The sequence below is a fragment of the Meriones unguiculatus genome, chromosome 12 (assembly GCF_030254825.1).
Source record: "Meriones unguiculatus strain TT.TT164.6M chromosome 12, Bangor_MerUng_6.1, whole genome shotgun sequence".
NCBI classification, from domain to species: Eukaryota; Metazoa; Chordata; class Mammalia; order Rodentia; family Muridae; genus Meriones; species Meriones unguiculatus.
The window spans coordinates 87,069,091-87,096,496 of NC_083360.1; the positions used below are offsets into that span (position 1 = coordinate 87,069,091).

At 45.6% G+C, this 27,406-nt stretch overlaps 1 protein-coding gene across 9 annotated transcripts in view; it reads right to left on the reverse strand.

Annotated features, from left to right (window-relative positions):
- Positions 1 to 27,406, reverse strand: part of Osbpl9 (oxysterol binding protein like 9) — a 121,825-nt gene that overhangs the window by 38,880 nt on the left and 55,539 nt on the right. For 5 of the 9 annotated variants that reach the window (XM_060366106.1, XM_021660874.2, XM_021660869.2 and 2 more), the window contains 2 exons: positions 26,011 to 26,087; positions 140 to 235 (listed from right to left, as the gene is read on the reverse strand). In XM_060366106.1, coding sequence (XP_060222089.1) covers positions 140 to 235; positions 26,011 to 26,087 — 173 coding nt within the window. Of the gene's footprint in view, positions 1 to 139; positions 236 to 5,487; positions 5,557 to 14,221; positions 14,338 to 26,010; positions 26,088 to 27,406 lie in introns of those variants that run through there. The other 4 variants (XM_060366105.1, XM_021660860.2, XM_021660853.2 and 1 more) reach the window with 2 other exon arrangements.

The window sequence follows — 27,406 nt, forward strand, 5'->3', positions numbered from 1 at the left end:
ATTAGAGAAAAAGATCTTTTAAGGAGTCAGCTTTACAGATTGCTGAAAACCACACGAGGGATGCAAATTACCATCAAGAAACTTCCTCTACGTTCAGCTTAGTACCCTTTACTACTTCACATCAAACAGCATGGCATACCTTTAATTGTTCTATCAAGATCTGCAGGTAAGCGTCAGCCTCCGTAAGTTTCTTATCAAAGTCTTGGACACTAGGAACAAATCCTGAATCCAAACCCTAGAGAAAAAGAAAGTGAAAAATCTCCCAGTGCCCAAACAACACTTGCTCTACAGCACTCTTCATCCTTCACAAATGAATACTTTCGACTTTCCAGACAGTGTATTTCCACAAGCAGGTTATTTAACTAAATTTTCCAAGAATACCATATCAACCTCCCTTATCAGCCACAAGCACACTCAGCAATGACATGCTCAAAGGAAGGGCTTCTCTGGCCCTGAACACCATTTCCCCCAAACCCCTCACAACTGCCTCCGTTTTCCAGCAAAACCATAGATATTTAGCTAAGAAATAGAAAACTCCAACACATTTGCTATGTTCCACCAAACTTTCCTGCCCCAGCATCTTCATTTCATGTTCTTTTAACTACACTCATGTACTGCTGGGGGTGGGGCTCAGTGCATGTGGGGTCAGAGCAGAGCTGTGGGAGCTGCTTTTCCTTCCACCGGGCAGGCCTGGGGCTTGAACTCGGGCTTGTCAGCAACTGCCTCAAGCCACTGAGCTAACTCAATGTCCATTATATATGATATTCTTCATCCACTCCAGCAGATTTTCACAAATTTTCCACCTTCTTTTTTTTTTAAAGAGAGCAGAACATGGTGGCACACACCAACAGTCCCAGGGAAGCTGAGACAGGAGAATTGTGAGTTCACAACCAGCCCGGGTTAACTGAACACCCTCACAGCCCTAGGCGTAACCCCATCAAGTTCCCTATCCACTTCCACCCTCGGCATGAACACCGCACTCCAGACAGGGCGTAAGCGTTTATTTACAGGGCGCCTGTCTTCCTCAGTGGAGAAGCCCAGTGACGGCAGACCCTACTTTTTGTACATCTCCACCTCAAGTTCCCAAAAGACCATCCGCCTCCTGCCTGACTTGATTCAGAAGAAATGCTGTGTTCTTATCATCCCTGATTAGGACGAATCTTAGCTGTGACAGATCAAGCACCGGAGGAACGCCCAGCCCAGCCTGTGTGTCTACCTGTATGCCCAGCTGCCCCGGGAACTGCCACCTCAGACTTCTCACCAAGCACAGCTGTCAGCGCGTGCCGAGGGTGCAGCCGACTACCTCCGTGCGCCCTGTCTCACTACCCACGCTCTCCACCCAGTGAGCGCACACGGAAGCCTCTCTGATAGCACAGCAACATCCCACGTGGGCACACAGAATATTTCAGCGTTGTTAAATGTGACAACACTCAATTTCAACGCCCCAGACAGGGATGACAAGTGCGGGCTGGCAAACTGGTCCAGCTCAGACCCGCCTCCTCTCCTGTCACTAAGGCAGCAGCGACTCCAGCTACAAGCCACCACCCAGGACTACACTTACTGCTGCTCTCCTCAAACTAAAATCAAAATCCTTACACAAAGGTCAAAAATTTAACAATCACAGCCTGTTATGACCATGAGAAAAGCCAATTTATCTTTTAATTTTCTTTTTCAAATTTGAAATCTTGCCTTACCTCAAGAAAAATCCCTCAAAAAAAGTAATATATGTGAAACCAACATTTAAGGAAAATTGTAACCAATGTAGTCACAATCTAGACAATAATAAAATTATAGTTAAACATTCTTTTGGTTTTTGTTTGCTTTGAGACAAGGTCTCACTATGTAGCCCTGACTGGCCTGGATCTAGCTATGTAGACCAGGCTAGCCTTAAACTCACAGAGAGCTGCCTAAACCTGACTCCAGAGTGTTGAGATTAAACACACTGGACCATCACTGCCTGGCTAAACACTTTTAAAAAAGCTATCCAGGACTTACATTACAAATGTTTGATGAGCAGAGTGGAGATCACACATCACACTTGACAGAAGAAACAGACCCTTCTAATGCCACACACCAGAGGGAAATGAGGAGGGTGCTTGGCTTGGGTTTTGTTGTGTTTCATTTCAAGAGTATAAAAGCATAATTAGCATTGATTTAACTATCAAGACCCAGTTAACATCAGCTAACACTATTCTTACTCAATAGTTAAAAAGATCAATGACACCATCAAGGGTAAATGGGAGAATCATCTACAGGAAAGGAGGAAAATGATCTTTAAAAAATTTCCTCTTCTAAATTCATTTAGAACCATCACTGTCAACAAATCAATTAGCAGAGCCTTTTAAACAAGTCAGGAAAACTCTGCTCCAGAAGAACAATACATTATTTAAACCTCAAGTGAGAGACTCCTACCTCAATTAATCTTCAAACTAGCCCTCTGCTGCCTCTCAGGTCTGAGCCCCATCGGGGTCTCCTTGCAGGCCCTGGCGAATCTCCCCCAGCTTCCCTTCCCCGGCAGAATGAGCCCCACTTCATAGGCTCACAGCAAGGCTCTCACAGTGTGCTCTCTGAGGAAGGCTGATGGGGCGCTTGTACAGCAGTCATCAGCCTTAAACCGAAGAGCTGGCCAAAGCTGCCTCAAAAGAATTCTATGGGCAACTCGCCTACACCCAGTGAGGTACTGTGTACCATGGACAGGAAGGTGGCAGTAACGACCCTGTTCTTGCGCTGACGAAGAATGCACTACAGTTACCACCAGCTTCCGCTCCTGGACTGAGAGGTCACTCAGCCTCCCTGTGGCTCCTCAGGCCGTCACGGGTGACAGCTTTATAAAAAACTGCTGGATTTTGTGCTCAAAACCAAAGCTGAAGCGATAGCTCGGTGGCTCAGAGTGCTTGCTGCTCCGAAGAGGACCAGAGTTGGTTCCCAATGCCCACTCACGGCTCATAACTTCAGGTAAATCAAGTTCCTCGTGACCCAGTGCCTGCTTCTGGCCTCCACACTCTTTATGCACACAAACACATATATGCATGCACGAACGCGCACATGCACGCACACACACAAACACACAGGCCCAGAGACTTCTTTATAAACAAGACCAACAACATAAATCTCTCCAGAGCTGAGCGCAGCCAGTCTTCCTTTGGAAAGAACAGCAAACAGGGCCGCCCCTTAAAAACTGAGGTTTCTACATCTGTGCAGGGGTTCTAGGTTATCGCCATGCATGGTCCTTGGTTGGAGTAGCAGTCTTAGAAAAGACCCTTGGGCCCAGATTTCTTGCTTCTGTTGCTCTCCTTGTGGGGCTCCTGTCTCCTCTAGGTCTTTCTATCTCCCCCTTCTTTCATAAGATTCCCTGCACTCTGCCCAAAGTCTGGCTATGAGTCTCAGCCTCTGCTTTGATACCTTGCTAGGTAGAGTCTTTCAGAGACCCTCTGTGGCAGGCTCCTGTCCTGTTCCCTGTTTTCTCCCTCTTCCAATGTCCATCTTGTCTGTCTTTCTGAGTGAGGATTGTTCATGTTACCCAGAGTCCTCCTTCTGGCTTAGCTTCTTTAGGTGTACAGATTCTAGTATGTTTATCTTATATTATATGTCTAATATCCACTTTATAAGTGAGTATATACTATGTGTGTCTTTCTGCCTCTGGGATACCTCACTCAGGATGATCTTTTCTAGTTCCTACCATTTGCCTGCAAATTTTATGATTTCCTTGTTTTTTATTGCCAAGTAGTATTCCATTGTGTAAATGTACCACAATTTCTGTATCCATTCCTCAGCTGAGGGACATCTGGGTAGCCCATGGCAGCTCCGTCTCCAAGTGTGTTCCCCAGTAAAGGGGAACAGACACTGTCTCTGACATGAACTCAGTGGATGGTTCTTTGAACCTCCCCCTGAGGGGGGAGCAGCCTTGCCAGGCCACAAACAATGCAGCTAGTCCTGATGAGACCTGATAGGCTAGGGTCAGATGGAAGGGGAGGAGGACCTCCCCTATCAGCGGACTGGGGGTGGGGCATGGGAGGAGAAGAGGGAGGGAGAGTGGAATTGGGAAGGGATAAGGAAGGGGCTACAGCTGGGATACAAACTGAATAAATTGTAACACATAAAAAAATTTGAAACAATGTTTAAAAGGCAAAAAAAATGTGTAAAAAGGGAAGTAAAGAAAGAAAACCTGAGGTTTCCCACTTGTAGAGCATTTGGGCATCTAACAGCTGCCCACCACAGCATCTGCACCTGCCTTGGCAACACTGGGCACAGCACTGTGTGACTCCTCTGCAGAAACACACCCGAGACAAGATCGTGCCACCCTGGGCTGCCTCAGCGCCACAGCGACACCGAATGTCACCGGCTGCCGCCCACGGCCTCCTGGATTTCTCGGCACTTCCGTTCTCTCCTCTCTCCTCCCTTTCTTGTCTTGTCCGCATCCCTCAGCAGTAACTGCAGTGACACACTGCACCAGTGGTGATCAGGGCCCCTCTGCTCTCTGGCCTACCACCCCTCAGTTCCATCACCTGTCAGTTTGTACAGAAATTCACTTTACAGAGCTGGTTCTAGGAGAGCCAGGGCTACACAGAGAAACCCTGTCTCAAAAAACAAACCAAAACCAAAACATAAAAAAAAAAAAACAACAACCCCACCCCTATAAAGGAAAAGGAAAAAGAAACTTATACTTATGGGTAACAAGAGGAACTAAGACAAACACGAAATGACACAAAAGAACTTGAAAAAGAAGACATCTTCACTTATTTCTTTTCTTTCTTTCTTTTTTTTTTTTTTTTTTTTGAGACAGGGTTTCCCTGTGCAGCCTCGGCTGTCTTGGATTGGCTTTGTAGAACAAGCTGGCCTCGAACTCAGCTATCCGCCTGCCTGTGCCTCCCGAGAGCTGGGATTACAGTGCTCGGCTAAAATCTTGTTTTTTAATGAAAACCTGAAGAACCGAGTTTGCTATATACAGTTTTTCTTAAACAGAACAAAGTAGTTAGTATACAAGAAAAGATACCACCCACCCCACCCCACCCCCGCCAAAAGCAGGGAAACCATGCATGGGGCACAAGCTTAGAGGCCAGAACCTGGTAGGTGAAGGCAGAGGACCACAGGAACCTGAGCTTCAGCTACTTGAAGCTTGAGCTTCAGCTCTGCCTCAAAACACTTTGTTTAAAAAGAAAAACGTATTTGAAATAAATTGTTCATACAAGTGTTCCCAGAAAGTATAATAAAGATTAAGTCATTAGCACCAGAACTACAAAAGGGAAAAAAAAGATAAAATTTTAACAAAGAAAAATCAACCTAATGAAAAATAAGTAAGAGTATGGACAAACATAGGCATTTCAGTTAGCAAAACAAATACCCTAAAATTAATGAAATTTTATGCAAATGCCATTTTAATCAAAATAAGAGCACCTACAAAGTCCATGTTAACACCTGGGAAATGACACAGATGACCTCTCACCCAATCAAAAAAGCAGAGGGAATACTTACGATTCAATCACTTACAATTATTTTTGAAAATTCAAGAACTGGAGAGATACCAGAGGACTGGAAAAAAGCAAGTGTGGTACTGATCTTCCATAAAGGTAAGAAGAGAGAGAAGAAAGTTACCATGCTGCAAGTCTGACATCAGCGATCAAGCAAAGGACTAAGAGAAAACCTGAAACTACACAGAGGAAAGTAAGGATGTGAGCAACGGGCAAGTTAAAACCAAAACAGTATGCCGCAGTTGCTGGCTTTCTGCCTCTTAGGAAATTAAGTTAGCACATTAAGCTCTTAGAGAAATGGCACCATTTTGTCTTCCTTATCAGATGACTTGAGTTCATTTAATAACAAAAAGTACAGCAAAGAAACAACTTAGTAATTTTCGTGTGCCCATGATTCCACGTGAAGAATAACTAACGCTATCCTTGGCTAACTGAGCGTTCTGAAACATTTATATTCCCCATGGTCCACCCACTTCAGCTACATAACAGGCCTTGGAGCTACTGAGGAGCCCTGAATGTAAGCATCTCTATGTGTTCTTAAGCCTAAAGACAGGACACTCAACTATCAATTCATTTGGAGTCAAGATCACAGTTTCTAAATACCTATAACATTGTGCACAGAGTTGAACTTTTTTCTCCATTGTACTTTCTAGAAGGTACTTTTTCCATGGACGCAAATTAATTTCTTCAATCCACATAGCAGCTATTAGTTTGTTACCAAAAACTTCTGCATATCCCAAGAATGCCCTAAAAGTTTTGTTTTGTTTTTTCACAATTCAGAGTGAGCAACCCTAACACTATAGATTCACCATGAACAAGACACACTGTGCTTTCTTAGAGTGCTCTAAAGTCTGTTACACACTTACTCTTTCTCCTTTCATCATTATGACATTGTAAAATAGTTACAGGCAAGGTTCAGGCCCAGAATCCCAGCACTTGGGAGGCAGAGGCAAGAAAACAGCTGAGAGGTCAAGGCTAGCCTGGGCTACAAAGTGAAGCCTTGTCTTAGAAAAAAAAGATCCTAAGATAGACTGGCACTGGACCCAGTTTACAAGCACTTACAGAACACCTGGATCTTCCACTAGTGTTTTTCTTTTTCTTTTATTGAAAATAGATTTTTTTCATATAATATATTCCGACAACAGCTTTTCTTTCCTTAACTCTTCCCCAACTAGGATTTTTAATTAGGATTCTAGCCCACTTCTCTACCTATAAATACTGTAATTTTCTAATGAGTGACAATGCTATCTGAAAACAGTCTGCAGCCTGTGGACACTTAGCATGGAATCTGAAAATCATCTGCGGGTTGCTACAGCGGAAATGAGCACAAACAAGAGTTAAGGACTGAGTGTGTTCTGAATCCTGACTCACAGCTAACAGACCACCGGTCTGCTCAGGACAGCTCCGTGTCCCTGCTTCCATTTCCTCATTAACAAGATAGGCCAGGTAATGATAGCTGGTCCATTTCCCTCCTAGATCTGGAGGCATGGAGAGCCAGAATTCACTTCTGTAATCCCAAGATCCACACATCGGCACCTCACAGGAAATCGCCTTGATGGATTTTAAAGAGAGAAAAGAAGATGGATGAATAATACTATCAGCCGCAGGCAGTTTTTCTTAGGGAATATACAACCAAGAAAAAGACACAAGCATTAAACTTAGCAATCCTTTTAAAAAACAAAACTAACAGTAAATTGCTGAGCCCTGAACAATGGATGGCACAAAAAAATGGTAAAAGCAATAAACAAAATACAGCCTAGAATCAGGTCAGAAGAAAAAAATCCAGTAAGAGATGTTCAGAAAACTGTTGGCTATTTTGCCTAAAGCACAAAATGTAAGTTGGATTTACTAATTTCCCTGGTAACCAAGAGTCAAGTAATAACAGAGAAAACTTTTGCTCTACCAAAGATTATAATGGTTAAACACGAGTCTAAACAACAAGAAACACTAAAACTGTTTCTAGTTTTAAATTTATGCAGGAAATTGCCCACATAGAGAGAGAGAGACACGACAGAAATGAGCTGTTTCATACAGGTGAATCGGGAATCAAGCACTAAGAATCAGGTACAGACACGGGCACTACAACTCATGACGAAGCACAAGTACGCCAAAACAAAACTTAGCACTAATGATGAAACTTTCACTGTCAGAACAAAATATAAACATGGGTTCCATAGATATGGTTTCTTAAAAATGGAACAATTTAAGTTTGAGGTATATAGTATTTTCGTCATTGAAAATCACTGATAACTTTCATCAAAAACTTCTCCCAGTTTAGTAAGTAAAACTACATAAAAAGCACTGGAGTAAATGGACAAAAGCCTGAAGTCTATAAATAGAACGGGTATAGAGCTTCATAAAGATATTCAGAAATCACTGAATATCTTTGTTTATTGTTTATTTATTATTACTTATTATCTTGAATATCTTCATAAAGATATTCAGAAATCACTGAATATCTTTGTTTATTGTTTATTTATTATTACTTATTATCTTGCAGGTGCTACTTATTACTGTTGGGTGGGAGACGCCATCAGTGCATGTGGCCTCGGGCTGCACCTGGGCTCCTGCTCCGGCGGCAGGGCCAGCGCCCTCTGCACCACACCTCTCCGCTATCAGCTTTTATCTCAGCTTTTAAGAAAACTGAGGAAGAGAAACACAGCCTTCCCTCCTGCAGCCTCGGGTGACCAACGCTTTATCCAGCCTATTAAAGGTCTACCAAACGCAGCCATTTCAGCTGGCTTTCCTGGAGATGCGCCGTGTGCAAGCAGAAGAAAGGGACATCAGCTACGTCAGTCCACAAGCTGAGCATGTAGCCAGCACACACTGACAACCGCCTTTCCAAACGGCCACACTATACTCTTCTCACAAGACTCTGTACAGCAGACCTATAACAAATGAACACCCGAGAGGACCCGCAAGGTAAACTCTTCCGCCTTTAGGAGGCTAGGTCTCGGCCACATCCCTTAAACGGCATTTGCCACAGCTGTCTTTGGTTAACTATGGATGTCCACTGGAAGGAAACACAGGCTCAGTGCTGACAAAGTTGCTCCAACTGCACATAAAATTATTCCCTTTAAATGGCTGGAACTTTACCAAGACAACCTGAGTTAACCTGTTCTCTACCGTAGTCACCAACCTAGTACTTGGTTTGTGGTAAATGTTGACGGAAAAAAAAAGAAAAGATGGTAAAAGCTGAATCCTGCAGTGTGCTTACTCAGCAGTAATTAAACAGAGAAGTACCTTTAAGTTCTACACCGGCATCACCTGAAAAGGTACCTTACTCAGTTGTTAAAGACCACACAGATGCTGAGATCTGACGATGAGGAGGAGTTTTGTTCGTTGTTCGTTTTTTTTTTGTTTGTTTGTTTGTTTGTTTTGAGACAGGGTTTCTCTGTGTAGCCTTGGCTGTCCTGGACTCACTTTATAGACCAGGCTGACCTCAAACTCAGAGCAATTAATCCACCTGCTTCTGCCTGTCGAGTGCTGGGGTTACAGCGCCACCGCCTAGCCTGCTGATGAGACTTTTCATGATAGTAGCAAATTACAATTATGAAGTATCAGCAAAAATAATTTTATTATTGGGGGTCACCACACCATGAGGAACTGTATTAAAGGGCCAAAGTGTAAGGAAGGTTGAGCGCTGCTCAGGGGTGAGGGCAAGAGTATCTGACAGGGTGAAGGGAAAGGTCCAGAAAACTCAAAAGAAGGGGGTCAGAGAAGTTTTAAAGGAGCATTTGGGAATCCAGGCTCAGAATGAGAACTGGGCTGTGGCTCATCAGATGCAAGGTTTGAACTTTTCTTCAAGAAGAATGTTCAGGGCTGAGCAAGCCAACAAAGGATTCTGTAGGACTCCAGCAATTAGGGACGGCAAGAGAGGCTTTATTCCGTGGAGCGGAGCCGAAGGGAGAACAAGGTCTGTCACAACAGCTACAGGACAACTGGCTACAAAGCAAAGCAATTGCAGCAGCAATTCTCCCTTCCTCGGCCTCCCGTCCCAGCCTCCCACAGGCTAATGCCAAAGAGACTAAGCCACAGCACAGGCCTTTAAGCCTCCTGAGGCACACAGAGAACAGAACGATGCTGAAAGGAGCCTCGGCACAGGGTACAGGCCCAGGCTGAAGGACAAGAAAGAATCGGCTCCCTTGAAGACTGTTTTTCACATCTAGATGCTGACTTCAATGGAAACCAAAACCAGAAGCTGAATCAGGAAAGTCCTACAGCTTGAGAAAAAGAGGCGCAATGGATGGAGACGTGCCAGGGCACTGTGACACATCCTGGAGCAATGGGCAAACGGAAGATCCCAGACTCCTTCTAGAAGACTCCTTTGTCCATGGTTTATGAAGGGCTGGGGAGGGGCAGAGTGAAATTAGATTTTAGGCTTCTTTTCTTCCTATTCTAGGATCCCCTGAACCAAATGCCTCCAGGTTAATGACTGCTCGTGAGGACAGTAAACACTCTATTACACTGAGAGGGCCTTTAGCTGAGCTCCTTTAAATAAAAACAGGAAACTGCGGATTCCAACAATGCAAGGTCTTCCATGGTATGACAAAGAATGGGAAACTCAAGTTCATTCCCTTTAACCTCAAAACTTACAAAGACTAAAGCAACCAGAGCTTCAAACAAGCTCTAGAATGCTAAGGCGGCAGAGAAACAGCAACTCAGTTGAAGATTCACATTTCAGAAAAACTAACTATGCTGTAGTCAACATAAAAGAGTCAAGTTCTTTAAACTGACTCCAGAAATAAATGAACTTCAATGTCAGGACCGCCATTCATGCTCTGTGTTTCTGTCTCTCTCAAACACACACACACACACACACACACCAACAACTACCATTCTTCATGGCAAAAACATGAACTGTCTGTCTGTTATGGCCAGGAAGTTATTAGAATTTCCAGAGGACATCTTTAACGAAAATAGAAGAAACAGAAATAAAATCAAACATGACCCAATTTTTTTGTTTGTTTGATTTTGTTTTTCTGAGAGAGGATTTCCCTGTGTAGCCCTGGCTATCTGTCCTTGAACTCACTCAGGAGACCAGGCTTGGCCTCAAACTCAGAAATTCACCAACCTTTGCCTCCTGAGTTGGGTGAGCCATCATACTTAGCACACAATTTTTTATTATTATTATATTATTATTATTATTATTATTGTTGGTTGGTTGTTTTGTTTTGAGACAGAATTTCTCTGTGGCATCTTGACTGTCCTGGAACTCTCTCTGTAGATCAGGCTGGCCTAAAACTCACAGAGATAGAGATGCACCTGCACCTGCCTCTGCTGGGATTAAAGGTGTAAACCATCACCTGGCTATGGCACCCAATCCTAAGAGACTAAGGTCTCGCCCCTTCCTAACGCCCCTTGGCTGCTCTAGCCAGCATCACGCTTCTTCTCATTGTGCAGGCAAACCGACCTCGCTAGTATTGCTATAACACTATCTCAGCTACATCACAAGCTTGAAGATCCCAGCATGGTTTCTAAACATTTCCTCCAATTCCCTGTGACATTTGTAAGCAACCAGTTCAGTTTAGTGAGCTAAGAAATATTTTAATTCACAGGGGAGGAAAATCTAGTTCTAGTACAACTGAATAAAAGGTTTGTATGTTTGGGATATGATACTGCTTCGTGTTCTGATCATTCCAATGGAAACTTTATGCACCCAAATGCTGACAAAAGCCCGAATTCCTCAGGAATCTGTGAAGCCATTTCCCTGACAGAAGGGACAAATGCTCTCTGGGGTGCCTGTTTATACCAAAGTATGTGCTGGCTTCCAGGCTTTCTCCGTACACAAGGAACTGCTACACATATCAGGGCCCATGCCAACCTAACACCCTCGCTCTTTCCCACACACCTCCTCCCCAAACTTCCTCTCCTGGTTCTGTCTTCCTCTCTCACTGCCCCCTGAGCAGCCTCCTGCTTTTCTCACGGCGAGGCCCAGCAGTCTGCCGGACATGTTCAGTCTACTATGCTTATTTAGTCTACTCTTTCCCTCTCTGCTCCTCCAGATGCCTCTGGCTGTTCTATTCCTCATATCTACAAGAAAAACCTTCCCCATAGCCATGCCATGAGGCAGCTGTGTTTCTACAACTTACCCATTTGCTAAACACCCACGATGTTCTACTAGGACTCAGAAAGCCAAACCCAAGTGTGGCACTTGTGAGTGCTATTTCTTGAACTGAAGGAAACTGAAAGGACTTAGAAAAAGTCTCTGAATTTCTCATGTTCCCTTTTCTCCCAAAGCAGCTGGAGAAACTAGAATTCCTTTACTCACAGCTAGCCTTAAGAACCAGAGTTCTCCCACAACACACAGAAATACTGTTTTCAACTTTTTCCCCACATTCTCTGAACAGGCCAGGGTATGGCGGCATGTGCCTGTAATCCCAGCATTTGGGAGGCAAAGACAAGGAAATCATGAACCCAAGACAAGCCGCCACAAGCCTGGGCTACATGGTGAGATTGACTCAAAATGACCCTTGCCAGCCAGTGAGTCATAAAACTTCCATTTTGGAAGGAGTCCTGGCCCATCACCCAGAAGGAATGCTCCACTGACCATGAAGACTCCAGACATGCTTCTCCTTGGGCCTACTGCATTACATCTTTACCCAATCACACGCTACACAGCTATCCAGGCGTCATCCAGCTTACAGAAACGTGACAGTTTTTCCTGGGTCTGTGGGCATTCATTGTGAGGACCCTCTGTCATATAAAACTTTGATTAGATAGATCTGTTAAGAATCTCTCGTGCTAACCTGTCTTGTGTATACAGTGACCCTTATGGGTAAGGAAACCTAAGGATACCATCCTTCGTGGGCACACACGCCATTAGTGACAAAGGAGCTAATACAAGATAAGTACAAACCTTTATTTCTAGCAAGTTACAACCTAGCAAGAATCAGGCGTGTGAACAAAAAAAAAAAAAAAAAATCTACAATTTAGCAACAGCTGTAAGAGATATGCACAAATTCTGTAACAGCAGCAAGAAAAGGTAAGAGGTGCTATGCACTAGAGGGCCCCCAAAGCTTCACCACCTAAAATGTGGACAGTGATCTAAGCAAAAGGGAAAGAAGAACAGAAGGAACTCTGGGAGGCTAGCCTTGCTCTACTGAGAAGCCGCTCACACACAATACTTTTGAGTTCGGCACCTACACACCGGGCTGCAGCCGACTGTGAGATGAGTTAGCACCCACCATTTAGGCCCTAGAGGTATGCCGGGAACTAAACTTGGAAAGGCACCCAACACAGAACCGTGGCAGCGGCTCAGTCAGTGTGTGTTTGCATGAAGAGGACGGGTGGGGCTTGCCTCTCAGACACTCGGAGTTCCCAAAAGTCCAGCTGAGAGATGGTAAAGGACTACCAAACAAGAAAAAGTGTCAAATCCAAGAGATACTACCAAAGCCAACAAAACTTTAGACAGGGGGAGTGAGGCAGAGGGAAAACAGCTTTAAATGGCTGTGTGGTAGACTTTGTTAAAATATTTAAAGAGGAAAACTAGCTTGGAGAATAGCAGAAACTGTTTAAATCTTTGAGAAAAACTAGAACTGATTTCCTGCTAAGTCCACTACAGTGACCATAAAACCTTTCCTTGTAGTATAGGACTTACTACAAACATTACTTCTCCACAGCATTTAAGGACAGAACCTGACACACCTGATGCCCGGAGGCCGTCGCACATTTCAGTATATTTCATTATAATGCATGGGTATGGCTTACATGGTAAGGTAGTCATAATCACTACCTTTCTACATCAAGAGTGCAAAACACGGGCGTGGTTACACATGTGGAACCCCACAGGAAGATCAGGAGTTCAAGCACAGCACCCTGTTTCATGAAGTGCAGACCCCGCGACTGGCCGCTGCCCTTCCCGTGGACAGGCGCTCCCGGTGAGCGCACGGGAACTGGACTGCCGTCACCTTCAGCATGAGTGTGCTCAGCGCCTTTCCTAGCCTCTACGCGCCAGGACATGCCATTTATATCCTGAAACTGAAATTCTCTTTCCAGTGATGCAGCGTGCCCTGGAGTATGTAAAACAATCTGGACTTTAAGAAACCTCTTGTAGAGAGGCACCAAAAACAAAGGTTTATAAAACTCCCCCGGGTACAAGTGAAGGCCAGGAAACGTCAGCACGGTGACTACCGGACCCTCGCACTTGCTCCAGCACGGGCGGTGTTCTGACAGTTCCGGCTTTAAAGTCGCTCCCCAGACTTTCAAACCGCCAACCCCCCCCTCCAGGGCCATTCCCAGCCTTCCAAGGAGAAACCTGGAAATCGTTACTGGCTTTCTACCTCGTTAGCGCAGCTAAAAAGTAAACCGACTTAATCAGGCAACACCAGGTCTTCAAATTAGGAAATGTTTTAAGCTAACTCTCAGTCCTTCGTGCTGAGGGCCAGCAGGGGCCTTCCTGCTCCAGCCACCTCGGGCAAGTTTCCGCAGCTGAGCCACGGCGGGCCCGTAAGACTACCCTCGAGTTTCCGAAACACCTGCAGCCGCTTCTTGACAACCAACCCCTCGCTCCCCACCCGTCCGCCACAGCAGCATCCATAATTAACACCCAAGTACCAGGGCCAAGCCCGGGCACCCGCCTACACATCCCGAATTCTACTGGGCCTGCCAGTGCCTGGGGTGCGCGGCGGAGGCCGGGCTGTCGGCGGAGGCGCGGGGAGGAGGCTGGGGAGGCGGCTCGGGGAGGCAGCCTTCCGAAGCTCGCCGAGTCCCGCCCGGCGGCGCCCCTCGCCCGGGGGCCCAGCTCTACTCACGGCGCCCGCGGCCAACAGGAGAGCCATTCGCCGCGGCCGGCCGCCGTGCCAGGGGAGGGCCTTCCCGCCGGATGCCCTGGGCGCCCGGGCCGCGGCCCAGCAGCCGCCGTGCGCCTCCCCCCGCCGCGGTCCGGGCGCCGCCCATTGGCTGGCCCTGGCAAGGAGGCGGCCCACGATTGGCCGCGGGCACCTGCGGAGGTGAGCGCCGGGCGAGGGGCGGTGAGCGGCGCCCGGCCCGGCGGCCCCGGCCGCCTCCGCCCTCACCTGCGCCCGCGGCCTCCAGCCCACCCTCCCGGGCGCAGAGGCTCCATCGTGACCCCGGGCAGCCGGTGTCGGGAAGGCGGGGGGAGGCGCACGGCAGCCTGCCGGCGAAGCAGAGCCTGGTGTCTGTGTGGCTCGTCGGGGACGCGTCCGTGGGCTTGCTGTTTTGACAGCACCGTAAGGAGTGTGGGCTGCCTGTGAACGCCAAGAATCCACACGGCGTAACTGTGAAGCTCCGGCTCGGAGCCCCTGGGCGGAGGCCCAGACAGCGATGATTGGCTAATCGATCTGGAGAGCGGTCTTTTCTGTTGTTTTCCTAGGTATCTCCAACTCCTCGAAGCATCCGATTATTTGCTGTAGTTTGTGGCTCACAGAGTTCAAGAAATACTCAAACCACCGTGCTGTGCTCACTGTTTACGGCAATGTTAGTTAGCGTAAATTGTTTCGAAATGTCCAACACAAGAGTTCATTCTTCTTCCCCTTTTATAAGGACACAATTCCCCCATGTTCTCTATCCCAGTAAATGAAACCACTGTCATCCATTCTAAAATGCAGCAATGGTTGAGGGCCTCCCCTAGCCCAAATCTATCAACCAAGCTCTGTAATTCTGATATCCTTAATGAGTGGGGTTTATTTTGATGTTTGTTTTGTTTTCTGAGACAGGATTTCTCTGTAAAGCCCTGGCTGTCCTGGACTCACTTTGTAGACCAGGCTGGCTTTGAACTCAGAGAGATCTGTCTGCCTCTGCCTCCGGAGTGCTGGGATAAAAGGCGTGTGCCACCACACCCAGCTCCTAAATGTGTTTTCAATTCCACCTCTTCGAGTAGCCTAAATAATGGCTCCTCTTGGAATAATTTCCTTAATGGAGTCTTCCTGAATCTACCAATTCACTCTCAGCATAAGAGCTACCGTGCATTTCCATAGCATTTCACCACCAAGTCAGGAACTTGCCACAGCTTTGCATGGTACAACCGAGTATAACTCAATATTTAACACTGACCTATACTAAGGTTTCACAGTCCTACCTGCATCTTTTAACTTGCACTCCCTATTTTTCTGCCTTCCACACAAACACCCTTTCTAAGATTCTTTAATTTGCCAAGGACCTTCCTTTGTGCTATTCCTTTCACACTATCTTTTTGACTCTTTCTATACAAACAATGTAAATTCTTCCTATTTTCGGTCATCATTAGCCCATGAAACTAATTTGTGGAGTTTACCACAGCTATAATTTTACAATATTGTGTTATTTAGTAAGGTTGGTTTGGTTCTGGTCTTTCAAGACAAGGTTTCTCAGTGTTAGCCCTGGCTGTCCTGGAACTTGCTCTGTAGACCAGGCTGTCCTTAAACTTATAGAGATCTGCCTGCCTTCTGTCTCCTGAGTGCTGGGATTAAAGGTGTGTGCCACCAGCGCCTGGCAACTGTTGAGTCTCAATTCCTATGTGATGAAATGGGTCTATAGTAGCTGCTTGAAAGTAGCCCCATGTCCGTGAATGCTTGGTCTCCAGTTTGAATTGTCTGGGAAGGATTTGGAGGTGTGGCCTTGTCGGGAACATAACGCAGCAGTTGTGTGCTTCCCTGTGAGGCCCTGGATTTAATCCTCAGTAATGAAGACAAATGACCTGTCAAGTCATGTTATCATGCTTCTCTGCTGCTATGATAAAACACTGACCAAAGAGCAACCCAGGTGGACAGGGTTGGTTTCAGGTTACAGGCCTGTAAGCAAAAAAAAAAGTGGGGGGGGGCGCCCTGGGAACTACGGGCAGGAACTTGAAGCAGAAACCCACAGACAAGCCTGCTTACTGCTTGCTTCCGGGGTGTGCTCGGCCGGCTTTATTGCACAGTGTCCGAGGGCAGTGCCACCCATGGCAGGCAGCCACCCCCATCCATTAGCAGTCCAGAAAGTGCCCCCACAGAGCTGCCTATAAGCAAGCTGATGAAGGCAATCTCTTGAGAGTCTCTTTTCTAGGTGACTACAGCTTGTTTCAAGTTGCTTTAAAAAAAAAATCTAACCACATATGTAGAGACCAAGAGGAAACTCAAGTTCATTTTCCTGAATATAAGAAGCCTGTACCAAAAGACTGTGCGATTCTACAAATACTACATACAAAAGTTTGGGGAAAGGCAGAACTCTGGAGACTATAAAAATATCAGGGTTTCAAGAGAGAAGGAGAAACAGAATGTCAAACATTAAAAAAATGTACATGAGCTGGGCACGGTGGCACACACCTCTATTCCCAGCACTTGGGAGGCAGAGAGAGGTGGATCCGTGAGTTCGAGGCCAGCCTGGTCTACAAGTGAGTCCAGGACAGCCAAGGTTACACAGAAACCCTGTCTTAAAAAACAAAAACAACAAAAAAAGTACATGTATGGGATTTGTGTCTGCAAATGGGCATGTGTATCACATGCTAGCCTAGTGCCCCCTAGGCCAGAAGAGGACGTCAGAGCCTCTGGAACTAGACCTATTGACAGTTATGGGCGGCCACGTGAGTGCTCTGGGAGAGCACCCAGTGTTCTTAACTGCTGGGTCGGAACATTTTTACAGCAGGAAAATGCCTGGGTATGATCCTGTAAGGTTAAATAGTACAAATTTGTCCACATTCCTAGGCAGCACGGAGAATAAACTGGCAGCCACCACAAGCACAACACTTAGGAGTCAGAGGCAAGAAGATCATCGGTGGTGAAATCGTGAGCTGAAGGCCAACCTGAGCTACATGAGACCCCACCTCACAAAACCTCAACAAAACAATTAGGTAATGTGTGTTGCTAGGACCTTAGTGGTAACAGATACCCCTCCACCTGGGAGGAAGCACTGAGAAGAGGCCACGAATGTGATAAACAAAATTGCTGAGCCTTCTGAGTTGGGGGGATTTGAACCTAAAACGACTCTAAATTATGTGGTGCTTTGTGGTGTTTTGAGCCAATTTGGTTTCTGGGTGTTGACCCTACAACAAAGGCCACGTGACTAGGGCAAAAAACACTCAACTCGGCTTGCAGAAGTGATCTATGCAGTCTCAATATTTTCACCTGTGGGTCCTCAGAAATTTCAAAACTGAGGTCAGCCAGTGAGCTCCTGGGTAGGAACACAGGCCGGACGGAGCAGGTACATCACTTGGCCCGTGGGAGAAGCAATACTGTCCTCCCGTCAAAGCTGCCAGTCTCCGCGGGAGACACTGCAGCCAACACTGTCAAACAGAAATGGTAGAATCAGCAGCCTCTCCACAGGCCCACGGCACCTATGATAGTGCACAGCCTTGCTCAGCACTGTACCCTCAGCCTCTCCTCCCAGGGACACTGGGAGCTTGAAGTGTCTGCTGGGAGAGGAGACGCCAGGCACTGTAGCAGCCTCAGTAAAGCGTGGGGGCGGGGTGGGAAGAGCCAGTCCAGGGCACACAGCAGGAAAGGCAGAGGGCAGGAAACTTCGGTGACCTCCCTTATTATTAAACTGTTAAAATAATTTTTAACATCACACTTCACGCATGCTCTTGCCTCATTTTAAGGTTCTGCATTGGTCACTTTATTTTGAAAGAACTTCTAGATTTCATTTTTTAAAGCTACATTACTAAACTTAGTAAGAAATATCTAGCTCTTTGCCACAAGGTTAAAAAAAATTGCTTTCTATTATTTAACTCTCAATTTTAAAATACCTAACTCAATTTTAAAGTGTCATCTCTGATTTATAACTATGTCAGGGTTAGTGAGGGAACAAATGAAAATGTGTTTGAAACAGTATAGGGGAAACTACAGTATTTTATCTATTTCTACAGAGTTTAAACTTTTAAGCCATGTGTCATTCATGTCCTCGTCGTATTTTAAATATTTATTTATCAGTGTGTTATGTCAGGCATGGTTGAATGTCAGATGACAACTCTGGAGTCGGTTCTCTTCCTCTGCATTTACACAGTTTCTGGGGACCAACCTCAGGTCATCAGGCTTTCCTGCCTTGCTGAGCCTCTGGATTTTGGAGATCTAATTCCCACCACGGCTCTTATTCTCTTCTTTAAACTAGATGACTCCATGTGCCCAAGGACCACAGGTAGTTCTCTTCATATATTCTCTCGGTGACTATTTTAATACATTGAAGTGTTGATACTGTACTCAGTACATAACTTCTCTATATTCCGTGTTGAACATGCACCACTTAAAAGTTAACACCATTTTAAAACAAATTTTAACATCATTTTATAAAGGGAAGGCAGAAAGGTTTCCATTAAAACACACAGTGAAAGTCGATTTCTGGCAGTTAAAGGAATAACCTTTAGCTACCTGTGAAAATGGGTCATCTGTTCCTAGTGGCTCCCCGGGGTTCAGAATAGACACCCTACAAGTAGATCAAGAGAATTCATCAGAAAAATAAATCCTCAAGAATCCTAAGTTCTAGTCTAGGAGCCGGGAATTCCCCTTAGGAAGAGCAGCGGCCCTGCTGAGAGTGCTCACGGGAGTCAGGAGGCCAAGTGTGCGGCTCTCGTGCGCACTATGGTACCAATGGAAAAGGCTGTGCATTTGTACTGCAGGCATCTCCTTTGGAGGACAAACGTGAGAGGGCCTGAGGGAGAAAAGTAAAACGCGCCCATTTTTCTATGCGATGCTAAAAAAGCCTAACGAGGCCAGGGGGTGTGAACGTCTTTGGACTCAAACAGCACTTGGTGTCCCAGTTCGACACTCAAGAAAAGTCCTCCAAACATTCCTGTACCCGGGGGCATGGTGCCATGGCCTGTAGCCCTGTATGTGGTGGCAGCGGCGGGTGAGTCGGCCGGGCAGGCCGAGTGAGCCTGGGGAGACGGGGTCAGCGGGTGAAGCTATTTGACACGGAGCCTGACAACCTGAGTGTGATCCCCAAAACCCCCACAGGAGAACTGACTTCCACAAGTGTCTTCTGGCCTATACACACCACACACAGAGGCACAAATGGTATATGGTACATGGGCACCCCAGTTACTAACTAAAGATTCCCATAATCTTACTTAGACACAGAAGTCATTCTACTTCACAAGGGGTAAAAATCAAATGCCAAGACTGCTTTCTCAGCCGGTCTCCTAAACGCGCCCAGACACCGGGTCTGTGTTTATCTGTAACAAGCCTAGCAGCTGTGCCGTGATCATACTTTGGCTCCTCATCTTAAAAAGGCTTCACATGGACTCCATTGCTTTCCAGCCTTGACAGTGATTGCCACCACACTGTATGCTGATGTTTTACTCATAGATTAAAATGGTACTCTGGGTTTAAGCTACCAAGCCTTCCTTAGTCACTTGGCCTGTTTCTTATAAAAGCTGTTCTCTCCTTCCTGTTGCTGTGATAAAATACCCTAACAAAAAGCAACTTAGGTGGAAAAGGGGTTTATTTCGGCTTATATTTCCAGGCTACAGTCGATGGTTATGAGTATGTCAAAGCAGGAACTTCAAGCATCTGGTCCTCTCACATCCACAGTCAAGAGCAGAGAGACAGAAGCACACGCCTGCTCACTGGCTTGCTTTCCTGTGCTCAGCCTCATTTTCTCAAATCATATAAAGTTTAAAGCTAAGACATTTACATTTTGCTTTATACTTGTTATATTAAATAATATTACACCATAAAACTCATATACTACCCTTTGAGGCCTGCAGAATTTTTTTCTAACATTTGAGTGCAAACTTACGCAAGTTTGTAAAACTGCTTTTTCTACCTGTACAGCAACCAGGTAAGCTGCTCACAAGCCAAGAAGAGGGAGTTAAGGGTTTAGTGGCCCTCTGGCTCTTTACAAGGAGCTTCCCAACTTAGCAGGCTATAAAGACATAAAAATGGGCAGTGAGTCACGAAACAAAACACAAAGACCTGAATGTGGCAAGAGAATCTGTAGAAGGAGTTGACAGCAGTGGGAATGAGAGCAGTGTGTGTGTGGAAATGTCAGAGAAAAAATGAATAAAGAACACTTAAAAAGATTTGTAAAAAAGATGAAAAATGAGGAGAGAGGCTGGGAAAAAGGAAAGAAAACAACAGAGAAGAGCCCACAGGCTAACATGGAAGAACTGTAGGACACTCAGCTTCACAGATTTAAACGGTCAGAGAACAATACAGAAAAAGAATGAGAATAAAGATGAAGAAAGGTTTGGATGAAATGCAGGCTCCACAGGTTAGAGACACTGATTTACCACGACACAGCTGCCTGCTGAGGTTTTATAGCTTTGTTAAAGATGGAGAAACTCGGAGCAAAGGCTGGTTGGTGGCGCACACCTTTAACCCCAGCATTTAGGAGGCAGAGGGTGTGGGATTTGAGGGTCCTGGAGTTCCCTCTACAGACCAGACTGGCCTCGAATTTACCGAGGTCCAGGCGCCTTCTCTACTGTTCCTGCTCCTTTGTGGGTAGCAGCAAGTTTTAATGAGAGTAGTCTGGAGATGGAAAATTCAACTGGAAATCTCTGACCGTTTAAAGAAAGAGGAGAGAGAGAGAGAAAGAGAGAGAGAGAGACTGAGGTTGAACAGCAACTAAGTGTCAGCACAGACTTGCCGTGGGTAAACAGGCAGCGCGGCCCCAGGCGCGGTCTACCTCGCTCTACTGCAGGCGCCGCTTCTCAGTGCTAGCTCTGCACAGGTAGGCACACACTATCAGTGAAGAGGGCTTTCTCTCCAACGCCATTGCTTCATAATCTTAAGAGGGACTGCTCCTAGCAAAAACAAGTGTTCAAGTGTTCACTGCTGGGATTCTACAGCAGAGTGTCCTAGGGCTACAAGGCTAAGGAAGAGATTCCCTCTTACTAGTAATGACAGTGAGAGAACTGAAGGCTACAGCACACCATGATGGGCTTTGAACAGCTGAAAGAATTAAACAGGAGATGGGGGGGGAGGAAAGCAGAGCATGGAACTATGAAGACGCACACAGAGAGTCAGTGCAGACAGAACAGAAAGCAGGAAGGTAAACTGCAGTCAAACCAAGGAACCCCAACTCACCTATTCAGAAATCCGCTTTCTCCTGCAAGAAAATGCAACCCTCTATGGCAGGGTCCTCAAGCCTCCTAGGCTGTGACCCTGTAATACAGTTCCTCGTGTCACGGGGACCCCAACCACAAAATAACTCCATTGCTATTTCATACTGTAATTCTGCTACGGTTATGAATCATAGTGTAAATATCTGTGTTTCTGGTGGTCTTAGGTGACCCCTGAGAAAGGGTCAGCCCCTGAACCACTGTTTTATACAGGTTTTTTTCTCACTTATTAATGCCGCAGGATCATTAATGATGGCTGTTTATTTAAAGGATGAAAAATGATATAAATTAATGGATACTGCTTGGGATAGGACAGGAAATAGAGCTGCCAAGATATCTCGAAAGCCTACCCCGAGTGTGACAGATACCCGGAGAAGGGAGGGATGCAGGTGATTTGTGTGTGAGAAGGCATAGAGACACGGCTTTCACACCCCACCACTCAGAGAGCAGTAGCAGAGGCATGAGAGGCTTAATGATGAGGGCTTGAGAAAGAAAGGGGTGGCAGCTCAGTCTAGTCATGCTGAGGGAATTCCAGGGTGGCTGCCCGAAGGCAGAAAACTGGAAGCTTTACAGGAGCAAAGAGTCGTCTACAGAGAGTTTAGCTGAATTTATGAAAATAGCAGAGACAGCTACAGAGTAAAGAAAGGAGATCACAGCTCAAAGAAATCAGTTACTGATCCTTGAAAAGGGGAGAATACTTTTCCTATGAAATATGTAAAACAGAAAAAGGTAAGTCTCTAGGACTGTTGAAGATGAGAAAAACCTTTCTACATGAAGAGGAAAACAGTTATTTTGTAGGGGAGAGGGTCTGTTGGTGCTTTTGAGACAGGGTCTCTCTATGTAATCCTGGATAGACTGGAATTCACCAGGCTGGCCTCAAATTCCTTGAGATCAATTTGCCTCTGCCTCCCAAGTGCTGGGATTAAAGGCGTGTGACACATCAGGCTGAGATCAGGTTTTAATTAGATACTAAGCCTGATGAAAAGATTTTATTGTGGGAGATTCAACTGGAAATCATCAAGAGTTCATTAAAAACCACTGGACCGAGACCTGTCTGGCAAGCAAGGGTCCCGGGTTTGAGCCTTGGCACCCCATCAACCAGGCATTGTGATCAAGCCTGTAATCTCAGCACTGGAAGGTGGAGGCAGGAGGGTCAAGTCTGAGTCTGAAGTCACACTCAGCTGCACAGTGAGTTCAAGGCCAGCCTGGGCTCAAAGAAAGGACTTTTGAATAGTGACGAAGATTCCATTAGCGATGGAAAACAATTAAAACTGGGATGGGAACAGCCACCTCACTTCTGTGGCTTTTATAACAGACACTAAAAGCCACAGACAGCAGCAGTCTCAGGAATGAGAACAGAACAATACACAATACAACCTGTCCACTGACAAGACATCCTAAAGGTGTTGGCAAAAGCAATGTTAAAGAAGCAGGCCACAGGGTCTACGTCGGGAAATGAGGTCATCAAAACTGGAAAGACACTAAAATGGCAGGAAAGGTGGCTATGTAAAGCTCAGACCAGCATGAGGTTTGGAGGTAGTAAGGGGATGATGTTAAGAAAACATTCTTTGGGGGCTGGAGAGATGGCTCAGTGGTTAGGAGCACTGTCTGTTCTCCCAGAGGTCCTGAGTTCAATTCCCGGCAGCCACACGGTAGCTCACAACCATGTGTAATGGGATTTGATTCCCTCTTCTGCAGTACATGAAGATAGAACATACATATAAATAAATAAATAAATAAATCTTAAAACAACAACAAAACCCACTCTTTGACATCTGAGGTGAGGCTAGAGCAACGCTGAAAGCAGAAAGACAGGTCAACGGGAAAGGCAGAACATGCAGGTGCGATGAGGAACAAGTGCCACACAAGCTTCTCTAGCTCTGTAGAGACAAGAACATGTAACTAGTAGAACTTATGTAACTACAGGAAACTGATGAAAGGGAAGAAGCAGCAGAGGAGAAGAGAGCAATAAGACTCTAAGGAACAGGCTGCTGAGTCCACTCCTCGGCCTTCTCACGATGCCTGACAGGATGCCTGACAGGATACATACATATCTATGTCTCAAGTACTCCAGAAGTAACAGTAGGAAAGGATGTCACCCCCCCCCCCATGAGTCTCTCCAGCAGTCTCTTCACATCGCTGTATTTGTTGGCCACTGATGGACTACCACACTCCGGAGGAGAAGGAGCTGCAGCTGACATGTGTGTAGCTGTGCCAACAGCAAGGTATAATCTCAGTTCACACCTAAAGACCAGGACCGGGAAATCAGCCAGATACATCAGTGTTAATGATTAAAGGCGAAGGCAGAGCACTGGGCTACGGTCCAGACACTCCAGCTCCAGAGTGAGGCTCTTTACCACACCCCCAGCCATGCGTAGATAGCAATGCCCACGCAAATGCACACTCAGCGTCATCTTTCCAAATGTCCTATCCTCTCTATTTATAGCTTAGAAAACACAAAGAACGTTCATATTACACATATTCATAAAACGCCAAAGCTATCAAAGTCTAAAACAGCTCAAAGGATCTTTTCTTTCTGCTGTTTTCAAACCATGTAAGCTCCTTCTTACCACACTCTAAATCTGATTCTAAACTTGGATCAAAGTTGGTGCTGACTGTAAGCAGTTCTAGTAATGAAAGTTCTGTGGGCTTTTAAGATACACAAGATACAGCACTCAGGGAACAGGAGGATCATGAGTTCCAGGCCACCATGGGCTGGTAAAGATCCTGCACCACCAGCCCACCAAAAATATTTTTGAACTGTGCCATGATTATGGTTGCACAGGAAGGTCATTGGGTTTGGAGGATGAGGGCCTGTCCTTGTATGCTCACCAAAGAGGTCAGTTCTGAACTAAGCTGTGAAAGTGAGCAAATGGCATTAAAGAGAGAGGGGGCAGGGGAGAGGAGGGTAGATGGAGAGAGAGAGAGAGAGAGAGAGAGAGAGAGAGGGAAGGAGACAGAGAGGGAGGAAGAGAGGGAAGGAGAGAGAGAGAGAGAGAGAGAGAGAGAGAGAGAGAGAGAGAATCATCCATAGGACTGCAAAGGCCAGGAAGCTTTAAAATGTGTTAAGGAAAACAAGCAAGTAAAGCACATGATAGATTTACATGGGTCCTTTTGCAGAGGCATCTAAGGGCAGGCTGCAGACACAGCAGAGACCTGAAAGTCAGTTTAGCCAGTCAAGGATGAAATCTTATCTATCTCACTCAATGCAGTTAAATGTAAAACAAATATCTTCTAATTGGACCACAAGTCTGCCCAAAATATGCTATTTTCTTTTTGGCCTACCTAAACTAAAAAGAAACCGAGAGAAGTCATGAAAAGGTTTTTAAAAGGATACCTCAGAGTAATTCACAAACCCCTTCAACTTCATATTCATCGTTTCCACCCCTCAATAACCATGTCATTAAATGCTGTTTTCTCTGCTTGGACTCTTAAATGATGGGAGCTCAGTGTGCTGTAAGACCTGAGATGAACCTCACCAAATCAAGGCAACTTCTGGTGTAAGATAAAATAAAAAGGGGTCACAAAACACCAGTTTCCTACAATTCAAGACTAAAAATAAAACAAAATCCTCCATCTGCCACCAATGTAAGCTCCTTAGAGGCTACGCAAAAGCAAGCATTTTCTCCATGCTAGAAGAGGCATGTGCTGCCTGTTACTCACCCTGCTCTGTTTCCTATTCTGAAGCTGCTAGGGCAGGGGTGGGGTGGAGACACCTTCTACCCTATTAGCAACGTGTTTCTGCAAAACATTTCAGTTCCAGGGTGGAACATGACTAAGAAATTCTGATTGACTAGGATTAGACACATGACTGCAGCAAAAGTGAAAAGCACTCTATCAATACTTTCTCTCTTTCTTTCCTAGCTTCCTTCCTTCTCTTTCTTTCAACAGAATCATAGACCGTAGCCCAGGCTGCCCTTAAAATCTCAGTGATCCTCCTGACTCAGCCTCCTGAATGCTGTCACCATTCCGCCACTTAGCCACTGCACCTGTAATCTTATTGACCTCTGGATCTAGACTTCTTACAGTCTGAGGCTGAAATGCTGAGCCAGTCTCAGCACCACAGAGGAAAGAACCAACCTGAAAAAGAAGCCTTCCTCAGAATGAGCAGAATCCGAGACGGGCGTCTGAGGCCCCACTAACATTAAGCACAAACTTCCTACCTAGCTCTATTTTTGTTTTTCTTGGCCTGTTTTGTGCTGAATTTACTTTCACCTTTTTCCTAACCAGTATTAACCAGGTGTATGTGGTAGTACCAAATTCTATTAACAAGAAAATAAGATAAACTTGTCAGCATTTATCAATTATTATGTCTAGCTTTATAATTTGGTTTTACCAATAGTCCAATATTGATACAAAATATTTAAAAATTAACCTGGCACATTTTAACAATATTTTATACTCAAAACTGCCTTACACTGTCTTCATTCCTGATTTTAGAAAATAAAAAATCAATATTTTCCCCTACAGAAAACGGGGAAAAATGCCCGTAACTTTGCTATATAACACTAAAAGGCAAGAACCGTCAGCTCAGGACGAAACGCTCTCTGTGTCACATCAGCCTCTCACCTGGAGCTGGAGAGTGTGCCGCAGAATGGTCTCCTCTAAGGCGTGGATCCACTTCTCTCGTTCATCTGCATCTCGAGCTGGAACAAGAGGGTAGAGGTCGTGTGTCATCTTCACAGGCTTGTCTTAAACATCTGACTCCTTATGCAGATACACTAGCTCGCAGAATCACAAACCACTCACAATGTTAACCAAATGAATAAGTGTGTTAATAACAGGTTACTTGTGTCTCAGACCAACATTCTCTTGGTCAGCAACCAAAAAAGCTGGACTGATTATTTTTTAATTGCATCATTAACAGACAAGCGGGGTTTTTTAATGTAGTGCGTATACACAGTGGAATACCATTCAGCCTTTAACAAAAACAAAACCTTATCTGTGGCACCACAGATGGAATGAGTGGAATAAGCCAGGCACAGACACACAGGCACCATACAACCATGCGTGTGTCAGCCTAACACAGCGGAACTCACAGAGGTTGACAGTAGGACACGGGTATGAGAGGGTGAGCAGGGAGGACGTTAGGAGGTGCTAAGTTACAGGAGCCAGAAGCAAGCAGCCCTAGTAAGCATCACAGTGTTGGGTGACAGTCGATACCAACAGCTAAAAGGAAGGGCTCTCAAAGTTTTTTTACCATCAAGAGGTGATTATGTTTGCGGAAATAGGTATACCTGGCCGGATTTAAAATAACACAGTGTGCTGGGTGGTGGTGGCGCTCACCTTTAACCCCAGCACTCGAGAGGCAGAGGCGGGCAAGTATCTATGAGTTTGAGGCCAGCCTGGTCTACAGAGTGGGACAGCTAGGGACACAGAAACACCCTGCCTCAATTAATTAACACACTATATGCATCAAGGCGTAACATTAGCCACCTGCAGAATCTTAGGATTTTGTGTATCAGCTAACATATAATTTAACCTAGATAAACTTAAAACGGGTTGAAGTCACCATAAACCAAGGTAGTAAAGAATTACTGGTTACCGTCTTGTAAAGAGCAAGCATCTGGGGGAGAGGCCTGGTATCTGGGGATGCTCTCTGCCTGGCAGCGTCATGAATTCCTACAGAGGAGTTGTGTGCTGGATGACACACTTAAGCTCTGTCAGCGTGCCAAGGGCAGGACTCTATTTTCTGGTCAATTTTGAGACTGAACCTAAAAATCTTAAGAAATATTGAAGACTGGGGGCCCAATAGCACAGTGGTCCTCAGCCTGTGGGTTGTGACCCTTTGAGGGTTGAATGACTCACAGGGGTTACAAGACCATCGGAAACCAGACGTTTATATTACGATTCATAACAGCAGCAAAAGTACAGTTCTGAAGCAGCAATGGAATAATGTCACGGGTGGAGTCTCCACAGCGTCACTTGTACTAAAGTTCACAGCATTAGGAAGGCTGAGAACCAC